General features: G+C 37.5%; 1 protein-coding gene across 4 annotated transcripts in view; it reads right to left on the bottom strand.

Moving 5' to 3' along the window:
- The window catches only part of UGGT1 (UDP-glucose glycoprotein glucosyltransferase 1), a 129918-nt gene that overhangs the window by 87233 nt on the left and 21670 nt on the right, over positions 1-21015 (bottom strand). For all 4 annotated transcript variants that reach the window (XM_023741372.1, XM_023741370.1, XM_023741371.1 and 1 more), the window contains exons 4-8: positions 20202-20332; positions 14838-14950; positions 7832-8006; positions 4125-4221; positions 3096-3174 (exon numbers count right to left, since the gene is read on the bottom strand). In XM_023741372.1, coding sequence (XP_023597140.1) covers positions 3096-3174; positions 4125-4221; positions 7832-8006; positions 14838-14950; positions 20202-20332 — 595 coding nt within the window. The remainder of the gene's footprint in view (positions 1-3095; positions 3175-4124; positions 4222-7831; positions 8007-14837; positions 14951-20201; positions 20333-21015) is intronic.

Raw genomic sequence — 21015 nt, 5'->3', positions numbered from 1 at the left:
CAGAGAAGAAAGTAGTCTACAGGACCAATAGTCAACACGAACCACAGCTTTTCATCTATCTTGAAACCAGAAGAACTAGATGGTACCCAGCTACCACTACCAACCGTTCTGACCAGGACCACAATAGATGGATCCCTATAGAACGGCAGACAAATGTGGAACAGAATTCAGATTCTTAAAAAGTCCAGACTTAATGAACCGTTGAGAAATAACAGATCGGCTCATAAAATAAAGATATCACCTGTGAGTAATGAGCTTCTTTAAGAAAAATCATCTGTAGGAGACTAAATGGTCAAAAATTACTCTAAAGTGAAGATGAGAAGGTAAGGAGGCAGGGAAACTAGAATACTGGAAATAGTACAACCAGAACAGAATAAACGAGAATAATGACACATTGTGAAAAATGTAACCAATTTCTTTCAAGGACTACCTATATGGGATCAAACTGACAATAGCAACTTGAAAGATTAGCCAGGAACCTTAGGGGGCAGTAAATTTATGTTAATGGGGAAGGAACAACTCAGAAAATGAGGGTGAGAATGGCTGCACAACTAAAAGAATGTAATCAATGTCACTAAATGGTATACGTAGAAACTGCTGAATTGGTGTATGTTTTGCTGTGTATATTCTCAACAACAAAATAAAAAAATTTTTAAATGTAACCAATATTACTGAATAATTTGTGTAGAAATTATTAAATGGGAACCTACTTTGCAGTGTAAACTTTGGCCCTAAGAACAATAAAATATTGATTTAAAAACTAAATGAAATTAGAAAATACATTGTTGCCAATTCAAAAATGAATTTTTTTTCAGTCTACATGCTCATAAATCCTTTAATCACATGGATACAATTCAGGCAAACCATTTAAGTTGGTAAAACAAAGGTTATTAGAGGCAGAGAGACATCATTTAAACCAAGACAGATGACTAAATTAGTTCTGTTCTTCTAAATACCAGAAACCAAATATTTTTTAAATGCAACATACAGAAAGTAAAATATTTACTTGGATCCTCCATCTTCCAACTGATTCATTTCTAATCAGTTACTACAAAATTCTCTTCATGATAAAAATATCAAAAAATGGCCCAATTACCACATACACCAGAGACTCCATCAGCCTGAGACCAGAAGAACTAGATGATGCCCGGCAACCACCAATGACCACCCTGACAGAGAACACAACAGAGTCCCTGATGGAGCAGGAGAAAAGCGTGGTGCAGAACTCAAATTCACATAAAAAGACCAGACTTAATGGTCTGACTGAGACTGGAGGAACTCTTCGAAGCCATGGTCCCTGGACACTCTGTTAACCCAGAACTAGAACCATTTCCAAAACTTACTCTTCCAAGATTAGATTGGACTATAAAACATAAAATAATACTCGTGAAGAGCATGCTTCTTAGTTCAAGCAGATACATGAGACTAAATCGCTGGCTCCTGTCCGGAGGCAGGATGAGAAGGCAGAAAAGGACAGGAGCTGGTTAGATGGACATGGGAAACCCAGGTAGGAAAGGGGGAGTGTGCTGTCACATTACAGGGATTACAACTAGTGTCACATAACAATACGTGTATAAATCTTTGTATGAGAATTAACTTCAGCTGTAAACTTTCACCTAAAGCACAATTTAAAAAAAAAAAAAAAAAAAGGGCCCAATTACTTTGGATAACTAAATGACTATTTCGAATGTACAAACAAGGAAAATGTCTTCAGTATTCTACACAATATCTTTGCGCTATAAATGTATAAATCATAATGCTATCCAAAAAATACAAAACACGAATATGAAAAAGGATTCTGGAAACTTGGGTCAAATAAAAATGGAACCTGATTATGTGTTGGTAGGGCCAAAACTGATGTTAAACAAAAAAATGACATATATATAGCATGAACTCAACATTTTAACAGTCATTCACTATGAACTAAACTATCTTTACTACTGTTAGTCTAGTTAAGTCATTTCACTTCACCAATTGTTAAAGCTCAAGAATATATATACAACTGATCTTCGCATATACTATTTTTATATGATCCTTTCTTTCAAAAAAAAAAAAGATAATGTATATATCCTCATTTGCAAGATAACTTAGAATGTGGGGCTCTGCACAATTATCGACCCATGACAGAAATAAATAGAACATTTAAAATAACAGCTAAGATTTTTCTGCTATAAAATTCTCTGATGCTTTCATAATGTGGTTATAGAATTATGTGTCTTCAAATAAACATTTTTTATCCCCTCCACATAAAGCAAATTCTAATAAAATGTACTTCAACATGTATAAATCTACTATATTTCCTCTGCATTTTTTCAGACTATGTTTAACATAGGCAAATAGCCAGGAACTCTCTAACTTAAAATCCATTTGATTTTCTTGAGAAAAAATTAAGTGAAACAATTTGATTTTTCCCATTATGCCAATCAGTAAATGGCACGTAACATCACACCATCAACTGAGAAGCCCAGAAAAGGAAATCAATTTAAACCACAAGCAGATAGCCATATCTGTATCATCTAACATGTTTCAGAATATACGGAAACCATAAAGTGTACTATAAACTAAAGTGGCCCTGGTGATGTGGTGGTTAAGCACTCAGCTGCTAACCAAAAGGTCGGCAGTTTGAACCCAGCAGCCACTCTGCAGGAGAAGGATATGGCAGTCTGCTTCCGTAAAGATTACAGCCTTAGTAACCCTCGGTGGCAGTTCTACTCTGTCCTACAGGCGCGCTATGAGTCGGAATCAATTAGATGGCAATGGGTTTCAGGTTTACTATAAACTAAGCGGTAATCTCTTCATTTTAGATTAAGTACATAGAGGAGACCTGTAAGTCAGACAGTAAGGAGGAAGATGATACTAAGAACGTGAAGAAACCTGGCAGTTTAAAGAGAATAAGGACGTTTCCCAGAACAGATATAAAACCAAAAAAACCAAACCCATGGCCATGGAGGCAATTCCGACTCAGCAACCCTATAGGACAGAGCAGAACTTCCCCACAGGGTTTCCAAGGAGTGGCTGGTAGGTTTGAGCTGCCAAACTTTTGGTTAGCAGCCAAGCTCTTAACCACTGTGCTACCAGGGCTCCAATATACATACCTTAATTTTCCAAAGAGGAATCCTTGAACTTCATCAATAGGATCATTTTCACCTATCACTGTGGCATTTACATCAGTTCCTATAAAAGCACAAGTACATGTCTAATTGCTCAGATTAAAAATGAAAAGGTTACTAACCTCATAAAATTTTAAAAATATTTTCAAAAAAAAATCAAAAGCAACCGGAATTATAATATTTAATATGCTGAATACTCCAATTAACATTTTGCAGGAGTCTTTAAACAGAATGAATGTTTTAATATTTCTGGTTTTCCTGGACAAAGAATGTATTTTTCCCTTAAACTTTGGAAAATTTCACATTAAAAATTTCAAAATTAATAGCTTTAAATATTGTGAAATATAGATTTTTCAATGTCAAAATTCTGAAGAATTTTCAATTAGGTAATTTAATCCTAAACATAATTAGTGACAGAAATCGAATGATGAGGTACTAGATTATCTTCCATCTACTTTATTATTCAAAACTGGTAATTTTTATCTTTTTAAGGAGGAAATAAAAATACTACACATAAAACTTGTGGTTGAAATAATTAACCCAAAATCCTACAATATTAAACAGGAAATATCCACAATAAACAGTTCCAAGTGCAGAAATTAATGAAGAACACAAAATTTTTCATTACTTCTATAGAGGGTAGGTTAAGATTTCACATTGGAGTCAGAAATTAATAGCTATTTGTGAACTACATAACAGCAACAATCAGTCACCATTTACTGAAATTTTCTGTGCCAGAAACTGTACTAAATTCTTTATTTATACATCTTATTCATTCCTTACAAAACCTTTGAGAAATATTATTACCTACATTTAAAGAGATGAAAACTAGGACATAGAGAATTTAATTAAGGTCACCCAACTCAAATGTAACAAAACCAGGATTCAAACACAGGTTGATCACACCCCTAAATCTATTCTTTTTTCTTATGGGAAGATATTCTCATTTAACTCATATTTAAAGGAAATAAAAAAAAAAAAAAAAAAACCACTGGTCTTATTTTTTAAATTCACCTTTCACCTGAGTATCATCCTTGGCCTTGTACTCAGTGCTCTTAATGGCCAACTCCACACCATACCCAGAGAGGTAAACAGGCTCCTTCCCGGGGTTCTGTAAGCAGAGCAAGTGTTCACCATCACTACATCGCTCTTCAACATGGTATGGTGTAGACATTTTGATGTTACATCTATTAGCCATTATCCAGGATTCTTCACTCAAAAAACTTTTAAACATAGCAAAAACTTAGAATATATTTTTTTGAAGATATTAACCATGTGATCAAGACAATTCACCAAAACAATTATTTTAGTTCCAAATAACTTACCAAGCTGCCAACAGTAACAAACGCATTTACCTGGTATTTAAATATTGATTGTACAGGGGAAAAACATCAATTCAAAGTTTATATGTTATTCTTCCTATAAAATGCTAGCTATGATTACTAGAATGGAAACAATCAAAAAAACAGATAATAACAAATGCTGACGAGGATGTAGGCAGATTGGCACCCCTATCCATAGCTGGTGGGAATGTAAAATGATACAGCCATTATGGGAAACAGTATGGCTATTCCTTAAATAATTAAAAACAGAACTAACATATGACCCAGCTATTCCACTCCTAGGTATATACCCTAAGGACCTAAAGGTAGCAACTCAAACAGACATATGTATATCTATGTTCACTGCAGCCCTATCCACAATAGCAAAAAGGTGGAATCAGCCTAAGTGCCCATTAATGAATGAATAGATAAACAAAATGTGGTACATACATACAATGGAATACTACTCAGCCATAAAAAGCAATGGAATCCTAATGTATGCTACAATATGGAAGAATCTGGACATTATGCTGAATGAAATAAGTCAATCACAAAAGTACAAATACTGTAGATATCACTTATATAAAATGGCAATAGGTAAAAATATAGAGACCAATGGTTAATAGAGGTTACGGGGCAGGGGGGAACGACACCATTCTTTGGGAAGTAGTGCGTCTGTCTATGGTGATGGGAAAACTGGCATCAATTAAGGGTAATAGTTACACAACTTGACTAACGTAACTGATACCACTAAGCTGTATACCAGAAAAAGGTCGAATTGGCAAACGTTGTATTATATGAAATTGTACAACTACAAAAACAAAACAAAAGGCAGAGGGAGGAGCAGTCAGTTGCTGATACTGCTTAGGAGCTTCTGATACTACTTAGGTACAACCAAACACCTTGTGGGATTAGTTTTCTTGGTTCAAAGGTTTAGGCACACATTTTCAATTGGCTTAATATTGTTTTTAGAGTTTCTGTTCAACTCCTAGTTCACTGAGTAGTGCCTTGGGTCTTAAAAACTTAGCAGTGGCCATCTAAGATACAACAATTGGTCTCTATTCACCTGAAGCAGCACAGGAAAAAGGAGACCAAGGAACTGGAGGAAGAACTGGACCACAGGTTTAATTGCCTCCATGAACTACTGTCTTCTTTGCCATGAGACCAGAAGAACTCGATGGTGCCCAGCTACCATTACTGAACATTTTGATCCAGGATTCAGTAGAGGGATCCTGACCAAAAGGGGGGGGAAATGTAGAACAGAATTTCAAATTCTTATGGAATCCAGACTTCCTGGACCTCTTGGACTTCCTGAGACTGGAGGAACCCCTGAATCTACTGTCTTGAGATACTCTTTAAACTCTGAACAGAAACTATCCCCTGAAGCCATCTGTAAGCCAAACAATAGCTTAGCTCAGTAGTAACAAATGGTTGCCTTGAGCAACGCGCTCTTTTAAAGGATTATACACATGAGATCAAACTGACAACAGTTATCTCTAAAGCATAGGTAAGAAGTTTAGTAGGCAATGAGTCTAAGTTAATAGTGGTAAAATAATTTGGGAAGGAATAGCAAGAATGATGACACAACACAAAGGTCACTGGACTATACATGTAGACATTGTTGAATGGGTGCATTTTTGGCTCTGTTTATTTCCACCAAAAAAAAAAAACAGTGCTACCCATGGGAATAAAGTCCTCTCCTTTGCTTCCTGTATCCTACCACAGTTGTGGTAATGGGAATTCTAAGTAGGGGCAAGCTGAAGAGGACAGTTGTAGTAGACAGTTGAAAGAACAAAGGTCCCAAACAACGTGAAGAAATGGAGAAAGAAAAAAGAAGCTCCAGAACCTACAGAGCAAGGGTTGAAAACTGGTGAGGTCTCAAACCCAGAAGTATTTTGTTGGGACCATTTGTATATATGTGTGTGTGTGTACTTTTTACTGAATTTAAAAGCCTTTCAGTAAGGCTTATGTTGGCGAAATACTACAAGTTCACCATCAGGGTGATGGACAACAGCCCTTTAGACACTTGCATTTTTAATAGCAGCAATGGGACTGGGGCAGGGGGGATACGAGTTGTCAAAAACTAGGCATTGATAAATCTGTTTCTGTTCATACAGAGTTTATTTTAAATTTGTGTTTTACTTACATGACCTTAACACACAATATTTACTGAGCTTACTAAAATATAGAAACTTTAAAGATTTTAACAGTCTTTATATATAAGTATTTTAAATGTTAAATGTTATCCATGGTTTTAAAAGCTTAATTTTAAATCAATTCTGCCTTACTGGCCCTCTCTAGAAGTCCTGCCCCCTCCACGAAATGAAAAGATGGAGGAAAAAAAAGGTTGAAAAAGAACGGTGAAAAAAGTGAATTCAAAAATCATTTCTGACAATAAGATACTACTTCACAACCACGAGGATGGCTGTTCTCAGAAAAATGGAAAACAAAAAGTGCTGGTGAGGATGTCGAGAAACTGACACCCTCATGCATTGCTGGTGCAAATATAAAATGGTACAGACACTATGGAAAACAGTTGGGTGGTTCTTCAAAAAGTTAAATGTAGAATTACCACATGACCCAGCAACTCCACACCTAGGTATATACCCAAGAGACTGGAAAGCACAGACTCGAAGAGATACATGTACACCGATGTTCACTGAAGCATTATTCACAATACCAAAAGGTGGAAACAATCCAAGTGTCCGTCAAAGCATGAATGGATAAACAAAATGTGGTACATCCATACAATGGAATATCATTCAGCCATAAAGAAAAAGGAAGTTCTGATACATGCTACAACATGGATGAACCTTGAACACTTCATGGTAAGTGAAATAAGTGACACACAAAAGGACAAATATTGTATGATCCCATTTATATGAAATATCAAGAACAGACAAATGCCTATTAGTGGCTCCGGGAGCTAGAGGAAGAGTGAAATGGGGAGTTACTGCATAAGGAGTATTGAGTTTCTACTCGGAATGATGGCTGCACAGCATAATGAATATAATTAATGTCACTGAACTGTACACTTAAAAATGGTTAAAACTGAGAAAATTTTTATTATATAAAATTTACTAACAATAAAAATTAACGAAAAAAGAATCAGTTCCACATGACCACATTAAATTTAGAAAAAACAATGTAGCTAGTTCATTCTGAAATAAAAGGTTAACTATTATTAAGCCACTCTTTCAGCATAATTGTTTTGTTTAAGAAAAACAAGCAAAACACCTCCTATGAACAAATGATAGATGAGATGAAAGTACTAGATTTCTCAAAACATATTTCTAATAATTAAATTCTTTTATAAAGGGAGAAATTATTAGCTAATGTTCTAAGACTGTGCTAGGCAAATAAATATTCAAAACAGGTGTAAATTAAGTCAATACTTACAGATATATAATGTCTGAATACATAATTGATTTTGCCAGCATTGCTTTTTGATACGAGTTGTTGGTGGAAAGTAGAAAATTCTTTATGGCCAATCTCAGAGTAGAAAATCACCACCGGGCTTTCCTGATTAGATGAGGGGTATCTGTGATCTCCTTTGAATAATAATGGTTTGGGCCTGAAAATAAATATTAAAAGCTTAAAATTTTAAACTTAAAATTTTTAAACTTTAAAAAATGTACAAAATGTAAACTACAGCTACAATAATTTAAGTAAAGATTGTAAGCATCTTAATATAAAGAGTACCACAGTCTTAAATAGTTATCACTTATTTAGAATAAGTGTCAAGTGTGTCTTATTTGTTAATGATTAAAAACAATAAAAACTACATTACATTAAAAAAAAAAAAAAAAAACCCTTTGCCGTTGAATTCATTCCGACTCATAGCGACCCTACAGGATAGAGTAAAAACTGCCCCATAAGATTTCCAAGGAACAGCTGTGGATTCGACCTGCCAGCCTTTTGGTCAGCAGCCAAGCTCTTAACCAAATACTAACTATAAAATGAAGACTTTGATTAATAATTGTTACCAACTCCTGGAGAGGGGAAAAAAGAAAAACACCTACACAAATTTCACAGTATTAAACCTTAGTATAATCTTCTCTCTTGAGTATAACTATCCTTCTATCTGAAAAGAACCTAAGTATGAATAATATAAAAACCAGAGGATGACTTTAAGCATATTACCTAACGATGACAATGAGGCCTCCATCTCCATCATTTCTACCATATTTACTACCACAGTCTTCCTGCTAATGATTTTAAAATTTAAATTTTCCTCATGAATTTTAAACTTCTCAAAAAAATAAAGTCTCTAAGAATGCATCAAAATATTAATGGACCTTAATGCATAGACTTTATGACCTACCAATTCCACTTCTAATAAACTGTCCAAAAGAAAGTGAAGACATACGAATACGGACATAGAGCCTTACTGAAAGACCAAAAGAAAGAAAGAAAAAGGAACAACTTGAAAAATCATCAGTAAAGAATAAATTACGGGACAGCCTTAACAACAGGTTATGCATATATTAAAAACGAGATGCTTCCATGCCTGCAAAAAGAAGACATATGTCTTTTACATGCTCTGGGCTCAATTAGTTAAAAGCCAGGTTAAAAATAAATCGCACAGCATTTGTCACTGAGATGGCTTTAAATAACAATGAGGACTTTCCACACATGCATGGGTCATTAACTGCAATTTTCACTGCAAATGAAGGTGTTGAAAAAATTTTTTAAAAAACAAAGATGCACATACATGTACTAAATGAAAAGATTTCTACTGCAAAAATAAACCTACCGTGATGATTTAGGTTGAGTGTCAACTAGCCTGTGCCATGATTCTCAGTGGTCTGGCAGTCATGATGTAGTCTGGCAGCTACATAATGATGTAATCACCTCCATAATGAGATCTAAGTAATCACCTCCATGATGGGATCTGATATGAGCAGCCAAGGAGTGGAAAGGGAGTTTCCCTGAGGGTGTGGACTACACCCAATATATGTGGACTTTCTGGCAAAGTTCACTGTCTTTTACTCATTCTGAATCCTGCTTCTAGCTTGTCATCTGATCTCCGGTTCTTGGAACTTGAGCTAGCAGCATATCTGCTGATCTTGTGATTCATCAACCTCTGCAGCCTGTGAGCCAGCGGCCTGTCGTCCTACCTGCCGATTGCTGGATTCATTGGCCTCCGCAGCCTGTGATTCAGAGGCCTGCTGTCTGACCTGCCAATTTTGGGTTTGCCAGCCCCTGTAGCTACATGAGTAAGGAGAAGCCTCCAGCCCGACCCACAGACTTGGGACTTTCCAACCTCTATGCAAGAGCCATTTCCTTGATATAAATATCTCTCTACATACATATATACACACGTTTCACTGGTTTTGCTTTCTAAAGAACCCAGCCTAAGACATTTGGTACCAAGAGTGGTTCTAGAGAAGCAAAATTATGAGTTTTCTAAATTGGTTTTCAAGTCTGGTTAGTCTTAAAGATACTGATGACTCAGCTTCCAACAGTAAACAGGGCACTGCTAATCCATGGCGTGAGGTGGCAAAAGAAATACACAAAATATTACTACCAACAGATCAGGTAATGTTTAGAGGCCAGTCTCAGGGTAATCGCATATTTGAAACCTCTGTACAATTTTGTCAGAAGGAGAAGTATAAGAAAGCTTAAGTGGTGAAACAAAGAGATGAACTCAGGGCTTCAGAGTCACAGCTCAAGCACTGCATAAACAACCTCAAAGTTGGCACCTGTGCCCTGAAAGAAAGCCCTACTTCTTATAGTAAAGGAGCTGATGTTGCCAAAAAAAAAAAACAAACTATAGAGTCTTATCTAACAGTGGCTGAATTATAACGCTAATTGAATTCCCCAGCTTGAATGGTTTATGAAGTTAAAAGTAAGGGCACTGATTGGGACGAAATGAGATCCTGAAACGTGGGATGGGGATGTATGAGCAGATAATAAGGAAGCTGGGGACACTGAGCCTCTAAATTCCACTGAATCACTCCTGCCAACAGTACCAGCCTTCTCACTACTGTCTGAGGACATTATCCCATTTTTGTCTGCTAAGCCATGCTCCTGAGTAAAACCATGATCCCTTCCACCTCCATCTAATGAGATTAACCCAGCTGTGTCTGAAGAGCCTCTGTCTGGGGCATCCCCTGGAGAAGTGTCTGAGTGGTGGCCTGGGGCATCACCTGAGGCAGATGCCTTACAAGACATTGCTGAACGTTCTCAGAACACATATCCACCACCTATTTTTGCCTCTACATCTGTAACTAGAGTTAAATCTCAGTGAGCCCCAAAAGGTGAAATACAAAGCATGACCCTTAGAAGGTACGCTACACTCCAAAACAACTGCTTCACTTTTCTAACAAGTACAAACAGAAACCTGGGGAATATGTGTGGGAATGGACATTAAGGGTGAGGAATAACAGCACAAGGAAAATAAAGTTAGATCAATCTGAGTTTATTGATATGGGCTCACTATGCAAATTCTTCATTCAGTAATTCAGTTCGAGAGGTTAGGAAAGGATCTAATAGTTTATTTGGTTGGGTCACTGAAGCATGGACTGTGCAGTGGCCTACACTAAATCAAGTTGAAGTATCAGACCTGCCTTGGTATACTGTAGAAGAAGGTATCCAAAGACTTAGGGAAACCGGCATGTTAGAGTGGATTTATCAGGTTAGACCCACAGACCCACACATGGAGTGCCCAGAGGTCACACCTTTTACCACAACAGTGAGGAACAAATTTGTGAAGGGAGCCCCAGCATCTCTGAAGACTGCTGTGATTGCTATTTTATATAAGTCAGATTTGACAGCAGGAATTGCCCTAACTTAACTAAGCCTCGTAACTACAATGGGGCTGACTAAACCCCATGATGGCAGGGGCCAAGTGGCAGCACTGAATCGATAAAGACAAGGTGGTTGTGGTTACTGTAATGGACAGTGGAGTCAAAGCAGTAATCAGAATGGTCTGTCTCGTATGGACTTATGGCATTGGCTACTTAAGTCATGGTGTCCCTAGGAGTGAAACAGATGGGAAATCCACTACGTATTTACTTGATCTGTACAAGAGGAAGAATTCTAGGTCAGGTGAACGGCAGTTTAACGCAAATCACAACAGAGTCACAGCCCCTCAGTCAATTCCTAGACTTCAGCCAGTTTACAGACTCACAACTCCTTGAATGAACGGGAGGCTAGGTATACTTGAGGAAGGACCCTACTACACTGCCAAAAACCTATAGTGTTAATCTGTCTCCTAGACTTCCCTAAAGGGGATCTGTGGGCTACTACGAGAGTGACTGCTCACTGGGGAAAATAATCAGACTTTTTGGGAATTACTGGAAACCCTGGTGACGCAGTGGTTAAGAGTTCGGCTGCTAACCAAAAGGTCGGCAGTTCAAATCCACTAGGCGCTCCTTGGCAACCCTGTGGGGTAGTTCTACTCTGTCCTATAGGGTCGCCATGAGTCAGAATCAACTCTATGGCAATGTTGTTTTTTTTTTTTTTGGGTTTTGGGTTTTGGTTTTTGGCTCTGAACTGACACTAATTTCACGGGACCCAAAATGTCACTGTGGCCCACCAGTCAGAGTAGGGGCATATGACGGTCAGGTTATTAATGGAGTCTTAGCTCAGGTTAGGCTCGCAATGGGTCCAATGGGTCCACGAACCCATTCTACAGTGATTTCCCCAGTCCAGAATGCAAAATTATAAGAGATATACTCAACAACTGGCAGAACCCCCATAATGGGTCACTGAAAAGTACAGTAAGGGCTATTAGGGTAGGAAAAACCAAGTGGAAGCCATTAGAACTGCCCCCAAATAGGAAAACAGTAAACCAAAAGCAATACCACATTCCTGGAGGGATTGCAGAGATTACTGCCACCATTAAGGACTTGAAGGATACAGGGGTGGTGATTCCCATCACATCCCCATTCAACTTCCTATTTGTCCTGTGCAAAAAACAGACAGATCTTGGAGAACGACAGTGGATTATGGAAAATTTAACCACGTGGTGACTCCAACTGCAACTGCTGTTGCAGATGTAGTTTCACTACTTGAGTAAATTAATACATCTCCTGGTAGCTGGTATGCAGCTATTGATTTGGCTAATGCCTTTTTCTCCATAGTTGTTTTGAAGGACCACCAGAAGCAGTCTGCCTTCAGTGGGCAAGGCCAGCAATACACCTTCACTGTCCTACCTCAGAGATATATCAACTCTCCAGCCTTATGTCACAATTTAGTCTGCAGGGACCTTGATTGCCTTTCCCTTCCACAAGACGTCACACTGGTCCATTACATTGATGACATTATGCTGACTGGACCTAATTAAAATGTAGTCTCAATGACTCTGGACTTATTGATAAAATATCTGCATGGTATACGTTGGAAAATTAATCCAACAAAAATTCAGGTACATTCCACCTCAGTGGTATTTCTAGGGGTCCAGGGATGTGGGGTGCATCAAGATATTCCTTCTAAAGTGAAGGGTAAGTTATTGCACCTGGCTGTTCCCACAATTAAAAAGGAGGCACAATGTCCAGTGGGTGTCTCTGGATTTTGGAGGCAACATATCCCTCATTTAGGTGTGCTACTCTGGCCTATATTTATCAAGTGCCTCAAAAAGCTGCTAGTTTTGAGTGCAGCCCAGACCAAGAGAAGGCTCATGTTAGGCGCAAGTATGACTTTACAACTGTCTTTATTTAGAGATTGCGTATGGTTTAGGGAGACGTGTATGGGTGCCAAGTTGACAAAGGGTGGACTGTGATGGTTAAGGTTGTGTGTCAATTTGTCTGGGCTATGATTCTCAGTGGTTTGGCAGTTATGATGTAGTTAGGTAGCTATGTAATGATGTAATCACCTCCATGATGAGATCTGATATAATGTAATCATCTCCATGATAAGAATGCTATCAGATCTCCAATCAGGTGAAAGTGAGTTTCCTTGGAGGTGTGGCCTGCATCCAATATATGTGGACTTCTGGTAGAGCTCACTGGCTTTTGCTCACTCTGAATCCTACATCTGTGTTGTCATCTGACCTCTGGTTCTTGGGATTTGAACTAGCAGCTTACCTGCTGATTTTGAGATTTGTCATCTCCATAGCCTTTGAGCCAGCGGCCTGCCATCTTACCTGCTGATCTTGGGATTCGCTGACCCTGCAGTCTGTGAGCCAGAGGCGTCCCGTTCGATCTGCAAATCTTGAGTTCGTCAGCCCCGTAGCTACATGAGTCAGGAGAAGCCTCTAGCCTAACCCAGGGAAATGGGACTTTCCAGCCTCTACAATTGCGTGAGCCATTTCCTTGATATAAATCTCTCTCTCTCTCTCTATAAATATACTCACAGACTCTTCATTGGCTTTGCTTCTCTAGAGAACCCACCGTAAGACACCTCCCTACATGTATAAATTTGTAACTACAGAGAAAAGCCTAAAAGGATATATGACAAAATGTTAAAAGTAGGTGTTATTACCTCTCAGAAAAGGGATATTATTACTCTTTTCTTTATAAACATCTGTATTATTGTTGCAACAAATTCTACAAAGTATCTATTTTTTAAAAGAATTAAAAAGCAAACAGTTTTGTTTATCCAAGAGAGCACCGCAGTCAATTCAGAACGTCCACACTCTGGCCCTGAGACAGCTGGAATGTGCGCCATTACCCCAGCTGTCACACTGACTAGGAAGCACTATGGTATCCAGCAGGCATGAGCCATGTTCAAAGCATCCTGTGCTGGGGAGACAGTCTTGCTAAAGAAGAACTGAACCAAAACCAATCCATTGCCATCAAGTGGATTCCAACTCACAGTGACCCTAAAATTCCATTAGCATTTCTGACACAGCAGAGCATAAATACATAGCGATAACTGTCATCCTATTTATAGCGACATCAGAGAAGGTACAATAGGTTTGCTGCCCTAGCCTAATAGCAAAATAGGTACTGATTATATTTGTCCACAGGAAACCTACCTTTAAGCACAGAAGTCAGCCTATTAATTACCAATCTAACATTAAAATTAAGCCTACAATTATCTTTTAGACTTCACTGTGAAACTGATAATAGCCTGAGAGATCATAATCATTAATAGCATTAATTTAAGGCACCAGCTTTAATACACACTGTATTCCTTTCCTTACTAAGCTGATGACGAGGCCTATGTAATATCTCAGATATAGTCATTACTAAATGAAAACAGTAACATTAAGTACTCCTATTACCTTGATTTTAAAATAAAGACAGAAAGATTAAATAATTTGCCCAAATTCACTAAATTATTTTAAGTGATGGAGTTGGGATTCAAATCTAGTCAGGTCTGGTTCCAGAATCCACACTCTAAACCACTATACTTACAGAGTTCATAAAAGCTAAGTAAAATCAGAATGTGCACTTTCTGTAGAAGAATGCACAATGAAATGCATGACATTTATTTAAAGAAATACACAATCTACCTTTCAGATGCTGTGAGTAGAAGAGTCTCAAGGGTATCAAAATCACAGGTCTTCTTTCCGTGAACTGAAAAAAATGAACTACAGCCTTCTGGTGGAGGTTCATCAGCTGCTATCTATCATGAGAGACACAATGCATGATTTTTATAATTCCTAACCAAAGACAAGATAAAACAAATACATTACAAATAGACAATTAAATTACAATAAAACAACATCAACAGAAGCAAAACATTACATTTCCTAAATACTCATTAGGTACCAGGAATGTAAGAGCTTTATATATCAGTGCTTTACATGTATTATTTCATTTATTTCTTCCCCAATACTCTCCCAATGAGGTACGGGCTATTATTGTCCCCAAAACAGAACTTTAAAATTCTATCTCAGAAGATATCCAGAGAATACACATAATGTGACCTACAGAAAAATAAGCTTACAGATGTCAATTTTAAGTATCAAAGTATGACTATGCTATACAAGTTGAGTATAATAACCAAATGAATGTGAATTCTCTCACTGAAGTAGGAAGAATTACACAGGATGAAAAATAACCGGCAGAAAAAAAGGATATAATTAGAAACGTAAAATTAGATAAGTAGCACAGCAAGATATTCAAGGGTAAAGCTGAATAAAACCTGAGTTTATGTTTACAAGTGAAATGCATTAACACCAAGACATAATGAGATGTCAATCTGGACTTTAGTAAGAGGCACACTGAGAGTGTGAATATTATGAGCTAGGAAAAGGAACGGATATAATGACAGGCACTGGGATACGCATTGGTATCATTTATGTAACACACTAATATCAAAATGTCTTTTTCTATGGATATAGCGTAATAAAGAAAAGGAGAAATGGAAAGCTTGCTTTGAAAAATTGTTACAAAAATTATTTGCAAAATTGCAAACATAAAAGCAGAAAGAACAGCATAATAAACCCGTGTACCCATCATCTAGCTTCGATAATTATCAATTCATAGCCAATCTTATTTCATCTATAAACCATTCCCTTCCTACCAACTCCAATGGATCATTTTCAGACAAATCCCAAATAAATGTCATCTTGTTTGTAAACAGTGAGTGGAAAGGGTCCATGGAAAAGTTTAAAGGAGCCGAGATAAGTCAGACACTCTAAATTCTCAAAACTCACAAGCCAGGATTTCCTGCCAGGACAAGGTCCCACTATGAGGGGAAACTACTGGGACTGGGACAAAAATTGAGCAGGAGAGAGACACAGTGACAACAGAAAACAACGTCCAAATAAAAGTAAAGGAGGAGAACAGGGCCAGGAAATCTCAAAAAGCAAGCTGCCACATTTTTTTAATACTGCACAAACACAACAGAAGAGGGAGCCATGACTTCTTCTAAAAGCTCAAGAAAATAAATTTCACATAACAATGAGCAGAAAAGTATTGAGGTCAAATCCCTTAAAAGTTACTATAAGGGGAAAAAAAAAGATCAAAATAACATCCCTATGGATCCCGTAAGGAGCCGTGGTGGTGCAGTGGTTAAGCACTCAGCTGCTGACTGAAAGGTTGGCCGTTCAAACCCACCAGCCGTTCCACAAGAGAAAGATGTGGCAGTCTGCTTCCATAAAGATTACAGCCTCAGGAACCCTATGGGGCAGTTCCACTCTACAGTATAGCGTCACTATGTGTCAGAATCGACTTGATGGCAATGTGTTTGGTTTGGTTTTTCACAGACCCTATAGACTAGTGCTACACCATAGAAATTTCTGCAGTGATGGAAATGTTCTACATTTGTGCTGCCCAATATGGTAGCCGCTAGTCACATGTGGCTCTGGAGCCCACCAAATGTGGTTACTGCAACTGAAGAACTAAATTTTTTATTTTATTTAAAAATAGCCGTATATGCCTGGTGGCTACCTTATTGCATAGCACAGTTATTGTCAATAAAACCATGTCAGAAACACCCAGAAGTCAGATCAAAAAATGTAAGCTACTACTTCAAAACAAATTAAAAGGCATTAAGAAAATGATGTAAGACGTAAAGAACAGCTAAGTCAGACAACTGAGAAATGAGGTGACAGAACTCAAGAAAGAATTAAAAGTAAACAACAATTTTAGAAACGAAAACTAGAAGAACAAAAAACACAAGTAATGACTTGACAGAAATAGAAGATAAAAAGGAAGAAAACTTTAAAAATCAAAAAGAAATGAAGAGATAAAAGATTTAAGAGAGTGACAAATATTCAAGATAGGCAAATAAGAGTCATCATATAGATGACATGAATTCCTGAAGAAGAAAAACAAAACAAGGGAAGAGAACTATAAGAACACTTTCCTGAAATAAAAAATGATCTAAAATGCTATATTAAAACAATACACTATATACATATACGTGTATATACGTACACGTATATATGTACGTGTATATATGTATGCATGTATATACATATATATATCCACAGATATATGTATATGTGTGTGTATATATATATATGAGACTACTGACCCAGAACAATCAGCACTAAGCGACTTTCTAGTAAAATCAAGACTTTAAAGACAAAGAAAAAAATCCTTTGACTCTATGCAAAAAGAGCAATGACTTTTAATGCTACGAAAACTAGATGACCACACTTTCCGCAGGAAGGCTTCATGCCAAAAGAAAATGGAGAAATGTTTAAGTTAGTCAAGAAAAGAAAGGATGAACCAAGGATTTTACGTCCATACTTTCAGGTGTAAAGGGCACACAGCAACTTTTATAAACATGTAAAAACTGAGGAAATACTGTTCCCGTGAGCCCTTCCTCAGGATTCGTCTAGTGAGCAAGTGTCAGAACACGGACTAGAGACGTCTGACAAAAGGACTAGTGGTCAGCAATAGTGACATGCTTAGTTATAGACCTGTGACTGATCAGGGTTAAAAGGAAGAGTGTAATATATAACAGCTATGCTTTGACTATTTAAGTAGAATACGCTAATTTAAAAAAAGGGGACAGAGGGAGAATGGTGATCACTAGGCCAAGAGAAAAGTTTTTAACTGATTTCAGTAAATGTAACTGGTGGCAATAGCGTAAGTATTATTATTGAGACTACAAATGAGATAGTCTAATTCTATCATCTCTTGTGACCTTGAGAACTAAAACTCTCCATGTAAAAGAAAAAAGACGTAGATGTAACAAAGTAGTCCTAAATTTGAATAGGAATTATCAGTATGAACTCATGAAGTACTGTATCTTTACATGGCTTTACCTATTTTATCTTTAAATACATCCACGTAGTTATTTCCTATCTCTACCCATTTAAAAGACCTAAAAACTATGACCAACCATTAGCAACGAGTATCACTAGTGCTTAGATTGTGCACTTGAAATATCATTTTCCACTAAAAAGAAAAGGTTTTATAAAAGAGACTCTTAAAAAAATAGTTAATTCCAAATCCAGGGCCAGAGATGTACAAGATGAGCCTGAAACCTCTTATCAGACGAGACAGCAAGAAAGCAATCAAAGACGACTAGGGTGGCATCAAAAGAACTCGGGAGCCAATCTGAAAAGATTCCCACTGACCAAATATGGAAAATTCTGAGCCTCGATAAGGATAAAACTGCAATGGATTGAAACTCATCCAGCATATTTAAATTTGTAACTTCATAATGATACCAGAAAAAAAAAAAAAAAACAACCACCTAAATGGTCGAAGTAAAAGGATGCTAGTGAATAGAACACATTCTAGGAATAAATCAAGCATGTACTTTGACTTTCCTACATGAACAGTACCACTGAACGGCACCAGATGAGAATACGTGCCTCTTCTTATCTGTGTTCCAGTAATAAATACAAGAGAAATGACAGGAGAAAATCACTGCTTTATATCCCTCAACTGGATTAAGCAGTCCTGGTAACACAGTGGTTAAGAACTCAGCTGCTAGCCAAAAGGTCGGCAGTTTGAATCCACCAGCCACTTCTTGGAAATCCTACAGGGCAGTTCTGCTCTGTCCTGTAGGGTCGCTATGAGTTGGAATTGACTCCACAGCAACAGGTTTGGTTTTTGGTTTAAATGGATTAAGCATGGAGCAGAAATGACTGCTAAATGAAAACAAGAGAAGAAATCGGACATTAGGTGTCCTCTAATGAAAGTACAGACCACTATCCATAGACCTGCCAAAAGGAACAAAACCCGATTCTGATCAAGTGTCTGGATCCAGCTGCCAATTTGCAGGAAACAGAGGACAGAAGAGTAAGTTCAACTGCATCGTCAGCATGTGACTGACAAAATGCAGACATGAAATCTATAGCTCATACAGGCCAAGTTATTCAATAGAAAAAGAAAGGGATAGACGGAGAATCTGTAAATTAAAAAAACAAGTGGCCATCAAGTCAATTCTGACTCATGGCAACCCCATATGTGTCAGAGTAGAACTACACTCCATAGGGTTTTCAATGACAGATTTTTTGGAAGTAGACTGCCAGGCCTTCTTCCGAGGCACTTCTGGGTAACTCCAACATCCAACCAGGAACTCCAAAAATTAAGAGACCCCAAAATTATCAAATTTTAAAAAACTGGGCAGGACAACTCCAAGAGTGTGTAGAGATGCACTGCTGGGCGAAAAACAATAAACAAAAGAAGTGATTCCAACAGAAGTTGGAAAAAAGGTTCTTTTTAGAGGGCAAGAGGCAGCTGTGATGGGGGCAGGGCACGAAGAGGGCTTTGAGGGTGCCTGGAGAAGTCCTATTTCTTGACTGAGTGAAAGTTACAAGGGTGTCCATTTCATAATAATTCGTAATACTATATATCTGCCGTGAGTGGTTTTCTCTATCCATTTTTATAATAAAAATAGTTTTAAAACTAGCATTCTTTTACAGCAAATATCCAGTCCGTGTCTTTGATTGCCTCTCTCTTTTTTTTTTTCACAGTGGGAGTTTGTTCAACTCAAGATCCATACACTGCATTAACCTGGTACATCTTTTTACGTCTCTCTTAATTTGAGTTCCTCCTTAAGTCTTTTTTCTTTTTAACAGATCATTTTACTACAAAGTCTTCCCCATTCTGGATTTTCTTGACTACATCCCCTGTGGTATTGTTAAACACTCCATCTCCTGCATTCCCTGTGAAGTGCTTTTAGATCTATGGGCTCTGATCAGATTCAGGTTCAATTTTTTTAGCAAGCACATCTCCTAGCCTATGTTGTATAAATATCTGACCATCTCTCTTTTTGTGTGTATATTCTTTTTTTTCTTAAATCAAAATCAGTAAAAATTTTACTTTTAAAAATCTGTGATTTTATAAACAAATCGTAAATTCCAGAAAATTTCAGGCAAAAAAGTTACAGCTCTGTAATACAATGCAATCATCACATTATATGACCCCTGCAAAATACTGTTATCTAGAAGTACTGAACTCACCTGCTGGAAGGCTTGAATTGTAGCTGAGTAAGAACGAAGAGACAGACAGAATTTCAACAAATTCTGCTGCAGAGGTGAGAGAAACTGAAACGCAGCCTCCAATACAGCATGATAATAGGAATAATCAGTACCTGTCAAGGAAGAACATTAACCAAAATAATTATATGGCTAGGGATATCCAAATAAGACAGTTTAAAAAGTATAAAGCTATGTGTTACAAAGGGTATATGACTGTAAAATATTGCCAGCTGACTATCATGGACTTGAACCTGAACTGCTGGAAAATGCTTAAAATTTCATTGAGTGCATAATCCAGTTGAACTCTTCCTCCCTGTATTCAAGCTACTCCTGCCACCGAGGCTGCTCTCTTCCCACCTACCTGGATGACTAACTCCTACCTACATTCCAGGAAGAATTCAGCATACAATCACCCACTCTGGGAAGTCTCTGATTCCTACCTCATGCCTCCACTGGATTAAATACATCTCTTCTTAGAAGCATCCATGGTATTTCTTTGCTTACCTCTTTCACTACTCTCATCAGATCATGTGCCAAATTATTTATTCACTATCTATCTCCTCACCGCCCCTCCCAATCACCTAGACTTTGAGCACCTACAGGCAAAGGCTGTGATTTTCTTCTTTGTATCCCCAGTTCGTAGGACGTTATCTACACAAACCTGAGTAGCACAACGGAAAAGTGCGAGATATTAAAGGACACTGATAAGTTTGAGAAGAGGCATTTAAACAAGATGATTTGAAAGGGAAAAAATGTATGTACTAATATGAAAAGATCCCCAAGATCTACTGTTACA

Source organism: Trichechus manatus, unplaced genomic scaffold (genome assembly GCF_000243295.1).
Source record: "Trichechus manatus latirostris isolate Lorelei unplaced genomic scaffold, TriManLat1.0 scaffold00179, whole genome shotgun sequence".
Taxonomy (NCBI): domain Eukaryota; kingdom Metazoa; phylum Chordata; class Mammalia; order Sirenia; family Trichechidae; genus Trichechus; species Trichechus manatus.
This window is presented reverse-complemented; position numbering and strand designations above follow the sequence as displayed.